Raw genomic sequence first — 19,973 nt, 5'->3', positions numbered from 1 at the left:
AGGGATGGGGGGGGGGGGGGGATAAAGGATTTTGTTTGAGTAATTTTTCTTTTTGTTTCTCCATGGGAAAATGGAGAAAGATGTGCTTGTAGGGGGGGGGGGGGGGGAGGGAGGGGAGGGGGGGTTGGGGAGTACAAATGTGTTGAGAGAGAAGAGGGGAGCTGGAGGAGGGAGGGAGGGGTTGGGGGCTTTTTTTTAGAACTGTGGGGTTTACTGGGGATGCTGGGTAGCTGGCTGGGATGACCTTCCTCATTTAAACTGACAAGTTTCATTTATTGGTTGTGTCAATGACCCTGCATCATATGACATGCTGAACATTTTTTCTTGGAATTTTGGAGGTATTTCTATTTTCTACCACAGGGGTGTTCCCAGTGGTAATCGGCAGTGTGGCCCCATTGGCGTGCGCTGCCTGATTACCGCCGGGTTAGTGCGTGAGCCCTTTTTACTTATTAAATAGGAAGCAGTAAGGACCAGCGCGGTAAACGACCATATGCTAATTTTGAACTTAATACGTGGCATTACTGCCATAAATAGAAAATTGGCTTTTTTTGCAGCCGCGCTAAGAGGTGGCCTGAGCGTATGGGAAAACCATGACTTACAGCTACCGCCGGCCATTTTTTACCATACCTTCGTAGAAGGCCCCTTAATATCCATATATTCCTTAAAGCACTCTTTATCTGGATTATCTCAATATTCAAATTAATTTCAGCATCTTAGAAAAATATGGACATCTGTTAGGTGTAAGGCTGGGCATCCAATTTTTTTCATAGGGAAAGCAAGATCATTGCTCTTCTCATTTCCATTAAAAAGCTGTTACAAATAAAGCAATCAAATTGTCAAAAATAAAATAAAGATAAAACATATAGAACCTCAGAACAAAAAAATATTAGCAAACAAGGAATAATCTTTTTAATAGCACAGAATGAGAACTTACATTTTTACAAGCATACTGAAAATATTCACCATGGTAAATAGATTTACAGATTTGATGAACTAAGAGTGAAGCATACAAAACATCAGCCTCAGTTACTCAAGTCTCTTTTTACTGTTGTCCTTGCTAAGTAAATGATCTTACAGAGCAGTTTCTTTTTCATAGCAAGATCCTGCACACTGCAGTTTTTCGTCTCTTCGGATTAAATCACCAAAGTATACTGTTATAGTTTTCAGTTTGTTGTTGAGGAAATTTTGTTCTATTTCCACTTGTCCTCCTGGTCCCGCTAAAGATGCTACCTAAATACAAAATTAAATAATCAGTGGGCAGATAAGCAAAAATGAAAAGGCAATATTTTTTGAAAAATCACTGGTGAGATCCAACGGTTACTTCATGATGGTGGCAATCCAAGGGATCACCTCATTTATAAGGTGCACATTTACAGTGAAGTAACACCTTTCAGAATAATTCTATTTTTTAAATGTGGCAATTGATTGTAGATAGGCTTGATAATTAAGATAAATTGTCCTTGCTTTCACAGGGTCTAACCTCCAATGCATAATTACACATCAGCAGAGACAAATTTTGAATTATATTAAGGACGTAACAGACCATGAAACCCCCCCCCCCCCCAAACTAAAAGCAAACCTTCTGCTGGTTAGCAGTTGTTCAGGGGATCAATGTAAGCTCTTCTGAGCAGGGACTGTCCTTATTTGTTAATTTGTACAGCGCTGCGTAACCCTAGTAGCGCTCTAGAAATGTTAAGTAGTAGTAGTAACATAGCAGGATTTAATCACCATTAAAATACACAGAAAATAGATGACAAAGAAAATGATTGCTATAACAGAAGACTTATTAGAAAGCATCACAATATCTACTACAGTATTAGGAATGTGTTTTTGAACATCCCCACTTTCTACAAAATGTCACAGAAAGGGCTACATCTGATCATTTACAATTTTTCTAAAACATCACAAATAGAACATTTCAGTTGTGGTCAATGATTTGCAAATGTGTCCTCTGAAACCTGTACCACTCAGATTTTCAGGATATTCAAAATAATTATGCCTTGGGCGAATCTCTTCATAAGGCAGTTAATAAATCCCAATAAATAAATGCTATGACTGCCATACGACTGAAGCAGCACATGCAAACTTCTCTAAGGTATATTCATTGTTGATTTCCAGAAAACCTGAATGGGTTGGGGTATAACTCAAGACTGCTGTAGGCACAATGACAACGCGGGCAGACGGCACATACTCATTCATACTTCTCATCTACTAATCAAATACACTGGAGTCTACTTCAGATATCATTTGGAGTTTATTTGGCCGCAACCAGGTGACCTTACATTTACACTTCTAATCCTTACACACATAATTTCTAATACTTGACTTTATAACTAATAACATTACTTATGCATGTACGGGTACACAGCTTCCTCTGTCCCACAGGTTGTGCCGTTGAAGCAGCCTGTTCTCCCGCTGTGGTGCCTCTTGCGGCACCCATTGTCTGTGCGGTGTATCCCGTTAGAGGACACACCTACGATCCTTTTCTTCCAGTGTATCCCGTTGAAGGATGCACCCCGTCCTCTCTTGATCTGATGATGTGGGCCTCCTGGCCATCAAAGCCAGGAGACAAGCTGTGACTCAGCTACCATGCGGCATATGGCTCTTGGTTACATTTTAACTTTACACTAAGCTGTTTTACTTAACAATACCTATCACGTCCCTCCTCTTCGTCCCTGCCTTTTCCCTTCTTAACCCTTTCCTTACTTTTCCTGAGCCTCTTCCCTGACCTTATCTCCTTCTATCCCTTCTTTCCCCTTTTATCCACTGGCCTTCCACCCGTTTGTGTGTGGCATTCCCTTAGTGGGGTCTGCCTTCTTCTATACATTTATTTGTTTTTTAAATTATTTACATCTCAATAAGGGCCTCTTTTACTGAACTGCACTAGCAATTACTGTGCGGCAAATGAGAGGAAGCCCATTCAATTCCTATGGGTTTCCTCTCAGTTGCCGCACTGGGAATCGTTTAGTAAAAGAGGCCCTAAATGAGAAAGTAAATAACAGAAATATTACAGAGGCTCAAGGTCAATCCTGAATTGATTTAACTGGCTAACTGCTATTACATATCTAAACTAGCTCAGGCAGTTAGCCAATTGAATCAACTCAGGATTGACCTGAGGAAGGAAGCAAGGCCTTCTGAAACAAGTCTGAAATTTATAAGTTAGTCCACTAAAAAGTTTATCATCTACAGATTATTTGCTGACTTAATTCTACGAAGCCAAGTTGATTAGTACAGCAACCATGCTGTTTTAGTCAAACACAAACAAATGGCACATCATCCTATATAATAATTCTCACCTCCAACATTCTGAGGCTGCCTGGAACCATGGATCCCTTGCAGGTGGTCTGGATCATGTTGTAGTAGATAATAGTGATGTCACACAACCCACACCATATTGGCCAGTAGAAGGGAGAGGGGCGGAGCCACGATACAGGGAGCAGCGAATCAGTACAACACGGGGAATGCACAGCAGCAGGAACAGAAGCCTCTCTCACACAGTCACTCTCACATACACTCTCTCAAACATACACACTCAGAGGAAAACTTTGCTAGCGTCGGTTTCCTTTCAAACAGAAACAGGCCTATTTTACTAGTGGCTGCATAAAATTATAAATGTGACAAACCTGATCATTGTAACAAGTATGAAAGATCGGTTCTTATACACAGGGTTGTCAATTCATGAAACACGCTGTGCAAGAGGCAGAAACAATATGCCACTTTTACTCTACTATTATCAGACTGGACAGGATCGGGTAAGGATTTCACAAAGGAGGTTCTATTTTTCTTAAGGCATTCATCATTATTAAAATTCTAAGGGCTAAGGGCCCCTTTTACCAAGCTGCAGCAAAAGGGGGGCTAAGCTGGCGTCAGCATGTGTTTTTCACGTGCGCCAAGGCCTCCTTTTACTGCAGTGGGTAAAAGGGAAGTCTCTCTTTCCTGTAGGAAATGGCCGTGCGGCAAGTAAAGCATTTGCCACATGGCCATTTGGGGGGGGGAACCCTTACCGCCACCCATTGAGGTGGCGGTAAGAGCTCTGGTGCTAACCTGATGGTAACTGAGCAGCGTGCAGCATTGCCCGATTACTGCTGGGTACACTCTGGCGCTAAAAAATTAAATATTTATTTATTGCATTTGTATCCCACATTTTCCCACCTATTTGCAGGCTCAAAATATAATTTTGTAGTGACGGATATGACAGCGTGCTAGGGTGGGAGTTACCGCAGGACTGCTGCGGTAGCCTGGTGGTACTTCCTGTTTAGTGAACGGTAAGCCTGCGTTGGGCTTACCACTGCTTAGTAAAGGGGCCCTAAGGGGTCCTTTTACCAAGGTGCGCTGAAAAATGGCCTGCTCTAGTGTACGTGTGTGTGTTGGACGTATACAGAGCTTTTTTTTTTGGGCCAAAAATGGACACACGGCAAAATAAAAATTGGCATGTGTTCATTTTGGATCTGAGACCTTACCACCACCCATTCACTTAGCAGTAAGGTCTCACGCATTAACCAGGCGGTAATCATCAACGCACGTAAACTGCCGATTACCGCCCAGTTATCACCGAACATTCGAAAATAAAAAGTATTTTTGGACATGTGTAGCGGACGTGCGTAAAAATGGGATTACCGGCCGGGCCACATGGTGGACGGGCACTAATTCCAAATTGGCACATGTTGTGCGCACACCAACGTGGCTTAGTAAAAGGGCCCCCTAAATTTGCTAAAGCACATTAATGAACATTATTAATAAATCGACCTGAGGTAAATGTGTGTTAATTTTAAGTGTGCCTTTTAGGAAACCTAACTCTAAAAAACCCAAAATGTTAAATTATTCACCTACTACAGAATCTGCTTAGTGCTCCATAATCTTTAAATAAAAGAAGAGACTTTTTATATTCATAGCTGTATGAACAGAAAGAAAAAGTGACAAAAACTCAGCAGATATAAAGGGAAAGGGAAATGGGACTTGATATACCGCCCTTCTGAGATTTTTGCAACTATATTCAAAGCGGTTTACATATATTCAGGTATTTATTTTGTACAAGGGGCAATGGAGGGTTAAGTGACTTGCCCAGAGTCACAAGGAGCTGCAGTGGGAATCGAACTCACAGCTAGATGCACTAAACAATCGTTACAGCCCTTCCCTTAGCGAATCGGTAAGGACCGGGCATGCATCAAGGAACAGGAATGCAAATGAGCTGCTCATTGTAGCTCACTTGCATTCTCTATTCCATCGTTAAACAGTCGGCCGGTCGAGCATGCGCAGAGCAGCCAAGCGTTATGCTGGCTGATCTGCGCATGCCAAGGAAATCTGAGATCGCCGCCCATCCCCCTCAAGATCGCTGCCGCTCGAGACTGCCGCCTATCCCCCTCCCCCCCGCACTGAAATGACAGCGTCTCGCAGCCCCGGCCTCCCCGCCATCCGAGGCACCCCCCCCGCCGCCCCCCTTGAGGTCGTCACCGCCGCTCCCCCTCCACCCACCCCCTTCCGTCTGCCACCGGACCGGGCCCTCACAGCGCCTCTCACCTCCATGTGAAGGCACTGCAGAGGGCAACAGCTGATCACCTCCCTTCGGACTTATCTCCTTTCCTCCCTGGCCCGCCCTCGTCTTACGTCAGATGAGGGTGGGCCAGGGAGGAAAGTCCGAAGGGAGGCGATCAGCTGTTGCCTGCTGCAGCGCCTTCACATGGAGGTGAGAGGTGCTGTGAGGGCCCCGGCCTGGTGGCAGACGGAGGGGGACGGGTGGAGGAGGGGAGTGGCGGTGGCAACTACCTCAAGGGGGCGGCGGGGGCGGTGCCTCGGATGGCGGGGAGGCCAGGGCTGCGCGAAGGATGTCCATAAAGGACGTCCATAGGCACAGCTTTTTTTTTTTTTAATATAGTGAAGGAAGGACAAGCTTGGGGAGGAGGGGCTGAGCTAAACACGCTGTGACTTCCAGGCTGAGCACTTTTTTCCCCGATTTTGTTTTTGTAACATTTCAATCCCGCGCAGCCCCAATGACAGGTACAGATCTCTCTTTAGATTTTCCAGCGTTAAGGCAATCGGAAAAGGTTAGTGCATCTCATTACAATGGGGTTTCTACACAATTTGCTCATCTGTATTCTACGTTTTAGCTGCTACCGTCGTTGGAAAATGGCCTCTAGTGCACGCCGGGGTTTACTACTTGCTCATTAATGGCTCGTTAAGTTTAGTGCATCTGGCCCTCAGTTCCCCAGGATCAAAGTCCACTGCACTAACCACTAGGCTGCTCCTCCACTAGGCAGCATCAAGCATGTTTATCACTGAGAAGATTATGATGAGACTAGTCAAGAGCAAAATTATTAATGTATATAATAAAAAGTCACAACAGGAGTTGAAGTTAAGCAATGAGTTGGAACCTTAAGCACATGTCAATGTTTCTGCTCTTACTGATTTGCATTTATTGTACTCAGTGTTCTATAAGTACACACAACTGAACTGGTTATTTATTTAAACAGACATACATATGCATAACCGTAATAGTTATGAATCGCCTTCCAAGAACAAAAGCTTTGCCTAAGGGAAATGTAGCAAATACATAGAGGGGCATAATTGAACGAAAACGTCTATCTCCATGGGCGTTTATCTCCAAGAACGGGTCCGTGAAGGGGCGGACCGAACCGTATTTTCGAAAAAAATAGACGTCCATGTTTTATTCGACAATTTGTGAGCTGGGCGTTTTTGTTTTTCAGTGATAATGGAAAATGAAAGCGCCCAGCTCAAAAACGAATAAATCCAAGGCATTTGTTCATGGGAGGGGCCAGGATTCGTAGTGTACTGGTCCCCCTCACATGCCAGGACACCAACCGGGCACCCTAGGGGGCACTTTTACAAAAACAAAAAAAAAAGGTAAAAGAGCTCCCAGGTGCATAGCACCCTTCCCTTGTGTGTTGAGCCCCCCAAATCCCCCTCAAAACCCACTGCCCACAAGTCTACACCATTATTATAGCCCTAAGGGGTGAAGGGGGGCACTTACATGTGGGTACAGTGGGTTTGGGGGGTTGGACGACTAATAAGCATTAAGCAGCACAATTGTAACAGGTAGGGGGGGATGGACCTGGGTCCACCTGCCTGAAGTCCACTGCACCCCCTAACAACTGCTCCAGGGACCTGCATACTGCTGCCAGGAAGGTGGGTATGACATTTGGTGAAAATAAAAAGTTGTGAAACATCATATTTTGTGGTGGGAGGGGGTTAGTGACCACTGGGGGAGTCAGGGGAGGTCATCCCCGATTCCCTCTGGGGGTAATCTGGTCATTTAGGGCACTTTTTGGGGCCTTATTCGTGAAAAAACAGGGTCCAGGAAAAGTGCCCTAAATTCTAGCTACAAACGCATACTTTTCTTCCATTATCGGCGAAAGGCGCCCATCTCTGTTTGGGTGATAACCATTCCCGCCTTCACCACGCCTCCGACACGCCCCCATCAACTTTGTACGCTTCTGCGATGGAGTGCAGTTGAAAACGTCCAAAATCGCCTTTCCATTATACCGATTTATTCGTTTTTGTGAGATAAACGTCTATCTCCCGATTTGGGTCGAAATCTAGGCGTTTTTCTCTTTCAATTATAAGGTGAATAGTAACATAGTAGATGATGGCAGAGAAAGACCTGTACGGTCCATCCAGTCTGCTGAGGAGGAAGGAGGTGTTTTAGAGAGCTCTGCTGACTTCCAGTGGAAAGGGAGTGAGACCTAGCTCCCTCCCCAAAGATGAGGAGGGTCCCTGGGGAGAAGGCCTCAGGAAAGTCCCAGGCTATGGGGCCTCCTGGGGCCCGGGACCAGAAGGCCGAAAGGAGTGGCTCTCTCCCTGGTTTGACTACCGGGAGAAGGGAAAGGAGTCCAGTGGACCGAAGGGAGAAGCAGCCCAGTGGAGGCCACCAGAGCATTTCCCCCTCCATGGCCCAGCTTGCGGAAGGTAAGCGAGAAGACAGTGGAGGGGGGAGGAAGATAGTACAGGCCCCAGAAGGGCGCTTCCAAGGAAGGGAGAAGGAAGAGGCGATGGAAGTTTGCCAGAAGCCTTTGCTGGAGGCAGCTGAGAGTGAGAGTGAGGAGAGTGGATCGTCAGATGAGGAGTTCCTTGAAGTGAGCTATGACCCTGATGATCCAGCAAGTAGTGTGGTAAATATTGTAAGACGAATTAAGCTGGTGGAAAAAGAAGTAGTGGAGCTAGGAAAACGTCTGAAAATGGCAAGAACTATGTGTAAATTTGCCCCAGCGGAGCACAGACAAATGTATGTTAAAGAGGAAGCCCGGATATCAAAGTTGTTGGGGAAAAAAGAACACTTGTTGAACTGTTTAAAAAAGGGCTCTGTGAATCCTTTGAGGGAGCTCTATGTTAACCGAGAAAGGATGGCTTCAATACCACAGTCTGGGGGTTCAGGAACACTACAGTTGCAGCAAGCTTCAGTGTCTTCAGCAGCATTAGACTCAAAAGAGTTGTCTGGGTTCAGAGGTGACCCCACTTTAAAATACATGAGACAGTTGGCAACACAGTCTAGAGCACTTACCCAGCAGCCAGAGGATAAGGAGGCAGCGGCAGGACATGGCTCTGAGGTGGGGGCTGGAGTAGAGATCCTACCTGTGGAGGGGAGGACAGAACTCAGTAACTTTTCAAAACTCCAGATAATGGAGGCAGCAGAGGGAGACGCAGGTAGCAGCCTGTTTTCTACAGAGGTGGTGGTCGAAGTCTCAGAGGGCTTACCTGCAGTTGTGCAAACAGCAGAGACAGTTGCCGTGAAGGAGGCCCTGTTGGAAAAGGGTCAGCAGAGGCAGACTCCGGTATTTTTGGCCGGGTCTGCAATGACTGAAGTGGAAACCGAAGCAGCATGGCATCTGGAGAAGCCCCGCCCACGAAGTCCGGGAGCAGGGGATGTCTTCCCTGAGCATGGAGTAGCTGGCGGTTTACAGGAGAGGGGTCGGAGAGAGAGGAATAGGAGCGGGCAGCAGCTGGGAGCTCATTTGACCAGCTGTCCATTACAAGAGGTGAAATCGGGGGGTGCTAACAGCCAGCCTGTGGCGGAATCAGGAACAGACAAGCCATGCCCCCGGGAAGCGCCAGCCATTGGGAGAACGCAGGAGGGACTGCACCAGAAGCAAGAGGGAAGTAACCCGATTGTTGAGAGACTTTCGTTGACTACAGAAGTGGACATGGCAAGTCTAACAGATGTGCAGCGGGTGGTGGAGCAGACCTGCCAGCAGGACGGCTGGGAGCGAGGAGCCAAGGGGAGCGGCGGAGTTCCGGAGGCTTCGCCCCTGGTGCCGGAGGTTGGAGGGAGTTCGGGGGGCAGAGCGAGCAGGGAGTCTGGTATCGCCAGCTGCAGACCTGACTGGGCAGGTGCCAGAGTATCGCCAGGAGACAGAGGAGAGGAGGCGATTAGCCCAGAGGCTGGAGCCTGCAGTGGCAGGGACGAGCAGGGACGTTCCAGGAAGTGGTGATGGGCAGGACAATCAGTTGGAGGCAGCCCAAGCCGCAGAACTGACTATGGACGTTGCTGGATGTTTGTCTGAGAGGGAAGGGGACGGGGGACAAGGGGAGGGGGGGGGGGCGGTGGATATTGAGGAAGGGAGAGGGATGAGGGGAGGGGCAGAGGGACAGAAGGGGGGGGAGGCAGAGGGAAGGGCTGGAACAAGTGTGGAGGGGGGGCGGTGGGGGCTGGGGTCCAAGTCCTTTGCGGCAGTAGTCCAGGGAGGGGGAAGGAGGGAGGGGGGGAGATCGGGTGGTTTTGAGGGCCCAGGGAGGGGTTGGGGGGGAGCGGGGACAGGGGGTGGACAGCTGCCTAAGCGGCGAAATGTGGTACAGCTCAAATGGATAGGGGAGGGGGCAATGCCCTCCAGGGATCGGGTCTTGAGGCTGGTGATGGGATGGGGTTTATACCCGAGGACTTTTACGCGTGTATACACCCCATCAACATCCCAGAATATGACTTGAGCTTCATGACCCAGAGGGGGATGGAAATATTCTGGGAAAGGTATGAGGGGGTGAGGGGAAAGGGGGAGTGGCGGGACCTCAGGGCCATTCCAGTCAGCAAGCCGGACCTGGTGCAGATCACCCTGCTCGTGAGAAATGAGTCTATCTCTGGGGCAGATTTAGCCTACTGGCTACAGAGGTACGCGGAGCTGAGATCCCCACTTACAAAGTTACCGGATCCAAGCAGGGTTTGGGCAGGAGGTTGGGGAGCCCTGGTCAAATTGAGACAGGAGAGCCATGTGGTCCAGCACATTCCTTCGGCTGCCTTTATCGGTCGTGACAGGATACTGTGCTTTTACAAGGGGCAGCCGCGGCAGTGCTTCAGATGTGGTTCGTTTAGGCACTTCAGCATGTCATGCCCAGTGGTAAAGTGTGGAAGATGCGGGGATCAGCATGCCACAGAGGACTGCACCGCGATCAGGTGCAACCTCTGCGGCGGGTTAGGCCATGCATATCGGAACTGCCCTAGGGCGGCCCATAACGAGTGGGATATGTGGGGGAAGGGACGGGGAGGGGGGGTAATGGAGGAGGGGATAGGGCAGGGGGTGATAGGCAGGGAGGGGCAAGGGGGGGAGAAGGAGGGGATGCAGGAGGGGGGGCGGCAGGGGGCTGGGTCAGGAGTGGAGCAGGGGGGAGAGGGGGAGTGGGTACAAGTGCCACAGAGGAAAGGGAAGTTTCGGAGGGGGGGGAAAGTAGGGGTGGGCAGGGAGGGGTCGCTGCAGGGGAAGAGGGGGAGGAACAGATTTCAGGTGTTGGAGGAGGAGGAGGAGGATAGGGAGGTTGGGAGGGAGGAGGAAGAACAGGGGGAAGGAGAAGAGGTGGAGTTAATGGAGGAAGAGGGGGCGGCAGGGGGGATTGGAGAGGGCAAACGGAAATATGAGGAAGCACTGGAGGAGGGTACTGGTGGTAGGAAGAAGGGCGGGAAGGCTCTGGGGGGGGGGGGGAGGGGTGAGGGAGGAGGAAGAGGGAAGGGAGGGAGGGAGGGAGGGGAAAGGGGAGTAAGAGGAAAGCTGAGGGGGCCGGGCAGGTGGTGAAGGCCCAAGTGCAGGCTTGGGGGGACAGAGTGGAGCTAGAGGAGGATCTGGAGGACTTGGAGGACTTGGGGGAGGTGGAGGACTCGGAGGAGGAGGTAGGGGGCGGGGGTGAAGAGGGGAGAGGGAGGGATCAGGGGGTGGGTCCGGATAGAGCAAAGAAGAAAGGAAGGAAGAAAGGGGGAGGGGGGGGGTAAGGTGCAGACAGGACGGCTGCGGGGGGGGGGAGGGGGATCTGGCAGGGGATGATGTAGACCGCATAGCAGAGGACCTGCTTCAGGGTAAGAAGGGGGTATCCCAGGAGATAAGGAAAGAAGTTGGGAGTGAGCAGACCCGTGACTCGCAATGAGGATGGCAGGCTTAGTGTTGACATTTGCCACGCTGAATGTGGCCAGCATCGCCTCTCCGAAGAAGCAGGGTTTAGCGTATGACTGGTTCGCGAGGGTCCAAGCAGATTGCTTCCTGCTCCAGGAGACTCGGCTGCGGTCCATTGAGGTGATCAGGCGGGCAAGGCGGGCCTGGAAGTGGGGTCCCTCGGTGTGGGGGTTGGCGGGGGAGAGGTATGGTGGGTGGGGATCTTATTTAAGTCCCACCGGGTGAATATTCAGCGAGTGGTGGAGCTGGGGGTGGGGGAGATGTCTTGTTGTGGATGCGATTTGGGAGGATAGAGCACTGAGGGTGGTGAATGTGTACGGGCCCCAAAGCAAGAAGGAAAGGGTGCTCCTCTTTGGGAAGATCAAGCCCTACCTATACACTTCGCGCCAAGTAGTCTGGGGGGGAGATTTTAACACCATATTGCGGAAAAAGGATAGTGGGGGACGATCGGTACAGGTGGGCTATGACGGGGTGAGGCTGGCAGGGATCATGCGGGAGGCGGAGCTGGTAGACCGCGCATGTGGCCTTCTGTGAGGAACAGGAGGGGTTCACGTTCTTTCGAGGGCAGTGTAAAAGTAGAATCGATAGATTCCTGGTAAAGAAGGGGGTTTGTCTGGGGGGTCCACGAACCGTGGACGTGGACTTTTCAGACCACCACATGGTCCTCCTTCAGGTGGGGGGGGCGGCAGCGCAGAGGCCAGGGAGGGGGTTATGGCGACTAAATTTAAAGTGGTTAGGTAGCGAGCAGGTGCGGGAGGAGTACCGCCGGTTTTTGGAAGATCAGGTGTCAGTGCAGGGGGCATTTCAGTCATTGGGGGAGTGGTGGGATACAGTGAAAAGACGAACGCGGGGATTCTTTCTCAGACAGGCGAGAAGGGAGGGGAGGGAAAGGACAAAGTTGGGCATGGCAATAAAGAAAAAGAGGGACACATTGATTTCACAAGGGGGGAGGGAGGAAGAAATACATGATCTCCAAGCACTCCTGGAGCAGGTACAGTACAACCGCTACACCTCCTTGGTGTATGAGCGGGACTTCGGGAAAATGTGTAGCCCGGACCCCTTCGCATGCTGCCGGGAGCGGAGGGCGCGCAGGGTGATGGAGGGGGTGCGGGATGCACAGGGGGTCCTGCAGGACACCAAGGAGGGGATTCTGGGGGCAGTGAGGGACCACTTTGCGGCGTTCCTTTCAGCCCAGCAGATTGATATGGAGCAGATGGAGTGTTATGTGGAAGGAACCCCGGGGATAGGTCACAGGGGACCCCAGCTTCAGGCCCTCTTGAACCCGTGGACAGAACAGGAGGTGGAGGAAGCCATCGGGGCGCTCCACAGGAAGACCTCGCCGGGGCCGGATGGGCTAACAACTGAGTTCTACCAGGCCTTTAAGGAGCAGCTGGTGCCGATCCTGGTGAGGGTATGGGGGGCAGCCCAGTTGGAGGGTTCCTTGCCTAGTTCCTTGACAGAGGCGGCTCTTATCCTACTAAGTAAGGGGAAGGACCCGGCGATGCTGGCCAACTGGCGGCCTATAGCACTGCTTAATACGGATCGAAAAATCTTTGCGCGAATGCTATTCCAGAGAATGAGGCAGGTGTCTGGGGATTTGCTAGCAGCCTCGCAAGCATGTGGGGTTAAAGGGAGAGGGGTCTTGGAAGCTGCAGCGTGGGTGCGGGAGGGGGTAGAACGCAGTAGAGTGGGAGGGCATGGTAGGCTGTTGGTAACACTCGACCAGGAAAAAGCGTTTGATAGAGTGCAGTGGGGTGTCCTATGGAGCATTCTGGAGCGCTATGGGTTTCCGAAGGGTTGGATAGAGCAATTACAGCTACTCTATCGGCATGCGGGGTGTTTTCCCCTGGTTAACGGGTGGAGAGGGCAGGGGTTTGAGGTAGGGGCAGGGGTCCGACAGGGGTGCCCACTCAGCCCGCTGTTGTATGCATACGCCATCGACCCTTTTATAAGACGGCTGGAGAAGGGGGGGGCGGAGGGGCTGGAAGGGGTGGAGGTGGGGGACAATAACCAGTTAAGGGTCGTGGCGTATGCAGATGACGTTACAGTGTGGGGTAGCGGACCAGAGGGAGGGAGGTAGATTGCAGAACCTGATCCAGGAATACTCGCAGGCAACAGCGTCGCAGGTCAATTTTCAAAAGTCCAATAGCCTGTGGGTTGGGGATCAGGGGCTGCAATTTGAGTTGGGAGGTAGGTTTCCTACAGCTGTGGAACGTATACGGGTCTTGGGAATATACTTCGAGAAGGGGGATTATAGGCTCTACAACTGGGATAGGTGTCTCCAAGAAGTGAAGGGGAGGGTGGATAGATGGAAGGGGTGGAAAATGACCATGGGGGAGCGGGTACAGCTCATCAAGGCACACTTAGTTCCTTTGTTTCTGTTCGTCAGTTACATCTGCCTGCTGCCGGAGAGCCGGTACACGGCCTTGTATGGGGTGTTCTTCCGGCTGCTCTGGGGCAACAGGACGAATCCGGTAAAACGGAATGTTACCTATCTGCCTAGGAGGGAGGGGGGGGTGGGCATGATAAACCCAGTCCTGTTTTTCAGCGCTTTGTTCCTGCAGTTCAATCTGGGGAGGGCGGTAGGGCGGGAGCCACCGGGGTGGGCTAGGAGTGTCCTGCAGTGGTGGCCGAGATATTGGGACCTATGGCGGGAGGGGGGGAGGGTAGTGGCACTGCGAAGGGGGGCTCCGGGGGGGGGGTGAGTTATTGCAAGACCCTAGTGAAATTGGTGAGGGTGTGGGGGCTGACGGTGGGGGAGGTGAAGGCAGGACAACGGGGGGTCTGGATGGACAGAGTACGGGCGCAGGTGTTCTCAGCTCCTCTGGCGCTGAGGGACGCGCCGGCCCCACGGATGCAGCAGGGGTTACGGTTGATTGCTTCGAACCGCATCCCGGTGAAGTATAAAGACCTGGCGTGGCTGTCCTTTCACGGTAGACTGTACGTCCGAGGAAATTTGAAATATCGCAATGTGCGGGATAGAGGGTGCCCACGGGAGGAATGTGCTGGAACTGAAGAGACGATGGAGCATTTCCTGGTGAGGTGCCCATTACAGTCCAGGTCTCTGACCGGGTTTCCTCGTTGCTGCAGATCCCCAGTTTCCGCAACTACAGCTATGCGGACTGGGTGTATGGCCCAGAGGGTGGAGAGGGACGCGGGGATCCGGTAACACGCTTTCTGATTTCGGTGATATTGCGGTACTGCCTCTGGATGGCGCGCTGCAGGGTGTCCCTGTACCAGGAGGTCCGGCCGGCGGAGGTAGTCAGCTGGGATGTGGTAAGGGGGGTGCAGGAAGCGGCGAAGTGGGAAAGGGTGGAAAAAGGGGTGGGGGTGGCTTCGAGGTGGTGGAGACACGTGAGGCTTAAGCCGCCATGAGGGGACATGCTTCCCAGGGGATTGTGTGCCAGTTGTCTGAAGGGGTTGTGGGGGGTCGGGGGGGGGGTTGATCCATTGTATTATTGAGGAGGGGGTGTACATAGATAGGCAGACCATGTCTAGCTAGGAGCCTGGGGTTTGATTTGCATGTCCGGTTTTTTTCTTTGGTCTTTCTAATAAACAGTTTCCACTGTACTATTGAGGAGGGGGAGGGGGTGTACATAGATAGGAGGACCGTGTATAGCTAGGGGCTTGGTTTTGATTTGTATGTTATTTGTTTTTAGTTTTTTCCAATAAAAGAGTTTTCCAGTCTGCCCAACAAGATAAACTCATATGTGCTACTTTATGTGTCTACCTGACTTTGATTTGTATCTGCCATTTTCAGGGCACAGACCGTAGAAGTCTGCCCAGCACTAGCCCCGCTTCCCACCACCGGCTTCTGAACAGGATTCCTTTATGTTTATCCCACGCATTTTTGAATTCCGTTACCGTTTTCATCTCCACCACCTCCCGCGCGAGGGCATTCCAAGTATCCACCACTCTCTCCGTGAAAAAATACTTCCTGACATTTTCTTGAGTCTGCCCTTATATAGAATATATAAAGCAACTATTCATTAACATTAACCTCCAATATATTTAACACATACAAAACAGCTTTGCCCAACGGAAATGTACCAAATAAAAGAATTCTTCTAGCAATACCCAAAACTTATGACATTCAAACAAAGCTTAAGACCTGGCTGTTTCCATAGGCAACGGAAGACGATGAAAGGTATACATTCCTGTGCTTGACACAGTTCTACTGATACTCTATTCAACACTGTTGGAGCTACTATAGAAAAAGCTCTTGATAGTGCACCTTCCTCATATCTTTCACTGGAAGCAGCTCCAAAGTACATTCAGTCTCCATCGCAATACCTGCTCAAGACTAAACCACTTAATTCTGTCCTGTAAAAAAAAAAAATGTGAATCTCTGCCCCTCATCATTTGATAGGTCACTGCCATAAACTTAAAATATACTCAAGCCAATAGTGTTGTTCCAACAGTGGGTCAGCTGTAATTTGGAACGACCTTACCAGGGGTATCATTCAGAAGAATAAAGCTTCTACTGGCATATTTTCCGGTTTCAAAACTTACAGACCTAGCCCTCTCATCAAATACTGGATACCGACATAGTGGATGAGCATAAACCCTGCCCTCTTCCTCAGCCAAAGTCTTTGTCAGTAAATTAATGGAGTCATTGCTAGAGCAAGGAATGGTGCAGTTTCTGGAATCCTATGGATTAGAGGATCCGAGGCAGCATTTAAAAAAATCAGTAGTAGGTTTTGCCAGCTGAATCTGATCAATTTGATTGGGTGACTAATGGACTGATCAGGGGGAACTGGAAAAAAGATGGATGGAGTGGGGGACTGGAAAAGGTGTATGGAGTTTGGGTGAAGAGAGAGGGCTGACAGCACAGATTTCCCACTGATTTCTTTTTTTTAAAGATAAGAGGGTGATGAGTGGGTGGGAGAGTTTGCTTTAAAATTGTTTTGAATGCATGTTATTTGTGGCTATAAAGATAACACAATGTTTAAAATTTTAATTATTGAACTTTAAACACAATCTTAATACTCATTTGTTAAATGATAACATATATATCCTTACAAAACTGATGGCATGACTTAATTTTTGCATTTTGTATGTGTGCCACGAGATGAAAAAGGTTGAAAATCTTTGGAAATGGTCATATAGAAGGCATCATATAAAACCCCAAATTTACAAATAATTCAGAGCAGCATCTGTTAACATGCTAAACTCATCATGCATTAACAATGTTTTTCAGCTCCTTTGAGACTTTTCTTATAAAGCTCAAGTTTAAATTTAAACCTGAACTTCCTCTATTTTACTGCAAAAGAAAACAACTTTTAACAGGGAGGAAATAATTCTCTTAACCTTTAAATGCTCAGCTGCTCTAACAAACAGCAATTGCAAAAACATTTTGAAAGAAATAAAGCTGAATTTGATATAAAAAAAAAATCTCGAGCATTATCTTAATTTCCAGGAATTAATCAAGGTTACACAAGTTTAAGTAAAAAAAATACATATTCTAATTCAATTTTTAAAATGTTCCTAGAAAAAACAAACTCAAGAGGTACTAAATATCGGAGCAGGCTGCCTACAAATTCTTGAAATTCTGCTTCCGTGACCAACCATGAAGCACATTTATACCACAGATTATACCTATGTAATTCTGTCCTCTGATGGATACGAAATGTTTTGTGCGAATAATCATTCATGAATTGAAAATATTAAAAGGGAAAAGAAGTAAAAAAGATGAAATGTCCACTACATCATCTTCCCATACTGCATGTTACTTATTCTCAGTGCTTTTTTTGTAGGAAAAAAGGTACCGGTACTCATTATAGGTGGGGGTCACCATATATGGCTCCGCCCTTATGGTAGCCACACCTTATACCAGCTGTGGTGCATATAAGCAGAATTGTTGAAAATACTATACCAGTATAGGAGAAAAAAAATAACGCGTTTTTTGTCATTATAAATAATTTCTATAAGCTGTTACAGCTCTAGTATACCCAGTGCAAAATAAGACAGCAGAAATAAATTCTCAAATTGGACATCTTCCAAACAGTAAAATGAAAATGATTTTCTCTACCTTTGTTGTCTGGTGACTTTGTTTTTCTGAACATGTTGGTCCCAGTCTCTGATTCTGCTGTTCTCTATCTGTTCCCTTAACTCCATTTCCAGGGCTTCCTTTCCATAGGTAAAAGCTGGGTCCTCTGCAGACTTGACTGGAGTAGGTATAGAGTGGATCCAGCTGTTGCCTATTTTATTCATCCATGTACAGTTTTTCTCCTCTTTTCCCTTTCCCTCATTTAGTCAGTTATGCATCTCCTTCCTCTTTCCATCCACATCCAGCATTTTTCCCTCTCTCCCTCCATCCATGTCCAGCATTTCTCCTCTCTCCTCCCCTCCATCCATGTCCAGCATTGCAACTCTCTCTCCTCCCCTCCATCCATGTCCAGAATTTCTCCTCTCTCCCCTAAATCCATGCGCATCTTCTCTTCTGTTTTCCCTCCCCTCCATCCATGTCCAGCATTTCTCCTCTCCCCCTCCACTCCATCCATGTGCCTCTACTTCCTCTGTATTCCTTCTCCTCCACCCATGTCCAGTATTTCTCCTCTCCCTTCCCCTCCAATCGTGTGCATCTCCTTCCTCTGTCCTTCCTTCCCTCCAACATTTCTCCTCTCTTCCCTGCCCTCCACTCCATCCATGCCCAGCATTTTTCCTCTCTCCCCTCCACCCATGTGCATCTCCTTCCTGTCTTCCCTCTCTTTCATCCATGTCCAGTATTTCTCCTGCCCTTCCCTCCATCCATCCATGTCCAGCAACTCTGCTCTCCCCTGCCCTTTTATTTTTTTATTTATGTCCATTTATATACCGTATCTTATTACAACTGCAAAACAGAACGGTTTACATTTATAAAAAGAAAAATACAGCATCATATACACAGTTAAACAAACAATGGAACTCCATTCATGACAGGAAAGCACAGCAAGCAGAATTAACTACATAATATGACCAATACATCCATGTCCAGATTCTCCTCTGCCCTCCCCTCCCATCTGTGTCCAGTGATTCTCCTTTGCCCCTATCCTCCCCTCTCAACTATGTCCAGCGATTTCTCCTCTCTCCCCTGCCCTACCCTCCCATCGTGCCCAGCAATTCTCCTCTGCCCTCCCCTCCATGTCCAACAATTCTCCATTGCCCCCTATCCTCCCCTCCATGTCCAGTAACTCGCCCTAGCCTCCACCTGCCCCCCTTTTAAGCCCCGTTGAGTTCCAGTACCCCAGCCCTGCCTGCCCACCCTTAGCTCCCCGACAGCCCTGCTTTCTGTTCCTGCCACCCCGCGACGTGTTTAAATCTTTTTTTTTTTTTTTTTACCTGAAGTCGCAGCGCCGGTATTAGTGAAAGGACCAGGCTCGCCTCCTCCAGCCTTCCCTTCGTTCCCTCTCAGTGTCCCGCCTTCCTCTGACGTAGTTTCCTGTTTCCGTGAGGGCGGGACACTGAGAGGGAACAAAGGGAAGGCTGGAGGAGGTGAGCCTGGTCCTTTCACTAACACCGGCGCTGCGACTTCAGGTAAAAAAAATAAAAGATTTAAATGTGTCGCAGGCGGCAGGAACAGAAAGCAGGGCTGGCGAGCTAAGGGCGGGCAGGTGAGCTGGTCCTAGGAAAAAAAGGTACCGATGCGTACCGGCACAAAAAAAAGCACTGCTTATTCTTGTTTTTCATTTCCTTCTTTCATTTTTCACTTAAAGTCTCTTTCTGTAACTGTTTTCACATTACATCATCCCAAACTATTGTTGATCCCAGTTATTGATTGACTGTCTGAAATAACTACATTTATGGTCTACTTTCCAGTGTGTGAAAGATTGTTTTTGATTTTAATGTTTTAGATATTAAGGGGAGGAGTTATCAAGCTGTATTAGGGCAATAAACTGCATTTTTTTAGGACCCTATTTACTAAGCCGCGCTAAAAAAGATAGAACACCTTAGTAAATAGGGCCCTTAGTGGAGGAGTGGCCTTGTGACTCTGGGCAAGTCATTTAACCCTCTATTGCCCCTGGTACAAAATAAGTACCTGAATATATGTAAACCGCTTTGAATGTAGTTGCAAAAACCTCAGAAAGGCGGTATATCAAGTCCCATTTCCCTTCCCCCTTCTCTTCCCCTTAACATGACATAAAGGGCTCTAGCACAGATGTCTTGCCCTAACATAGATATTTAGGTAACTGTGGGTTACACAGAATGAGATGCAAAAACATAACACAACTTACAAGGAACATCAGGTGTTTACTGTGTTACACAAAGTAATACACCAACAGATCCGATACACTGTGCTCACGTGCTAAAACACAAAAACTATATAGTGATAGCTATGGCTAGCACATCAATATACTAGTTTAAACAAAAGGGGAGGAAAGAAAACCTCATGCTACTGCGGCCCCCACGGGGGGGGGGGGGGGGGGGGGGGGGGGGGGTTGAGCGGCCTGCCAAATTCGACAAGCCAGGGCTCACAGTGAAAAAGTAATCATAGGTTAAAAAAACCTCTCACAATTTGTGAATTGGAAAATGATCTTCATTCAAAAATAATGGCAATAACTTATGAATGGAATGAAAACAAAACAAAGCACTTAACTTAAATAGTGGAAAAGTTCT

At 48.7% G+C, this 19,973-nt stretch overlaps 1 protein-coding gene across 1 annotated transcript in view; it reads right to left on the bottom strand.

Annotated features, from left to right (window-relative positions):
* Positions 1-675: 675 nt before the first annotated feature.
* Positions 676-19,973, bottom strand: part of TGS1 (trimethylguanosine synthase 1) — a 126,566-nt gene continuing 107,268 nt past the window's right edge. Inside the window, exon 13 of the mRNA XM_030214529.1 lies at positions 676-1,230. Within this exon, the coding sequence (XP_030070389.1) occupies positions 1,072-1,230 (159 nt within the window). The 3' untranslated portion in view covers positions 676-1,071. The remainder of the gene's footprint in view (positions 1,231-19,973) is intronic.

This window comes from Microcaecilia unicolor, chromosome 1 (genome assembly GCF_901765095.1).
Source record: "Microcaecilia unicolor chromosome 1, aMicUni1.1, whole genome shotgun sequence".
In the NCBI taxonomy this organism is placed as follows: Eukaryota; Metazoa; Chordata; class Amphibia; order Gymnophiona; family Siphonopidae; genus Microcaecilia; species Microcaecilia unicolor.
Note: the sequence above shows the minus strand (reverse complement) of the source record. Positions and strands in the feature narration are given on the sequence as shown.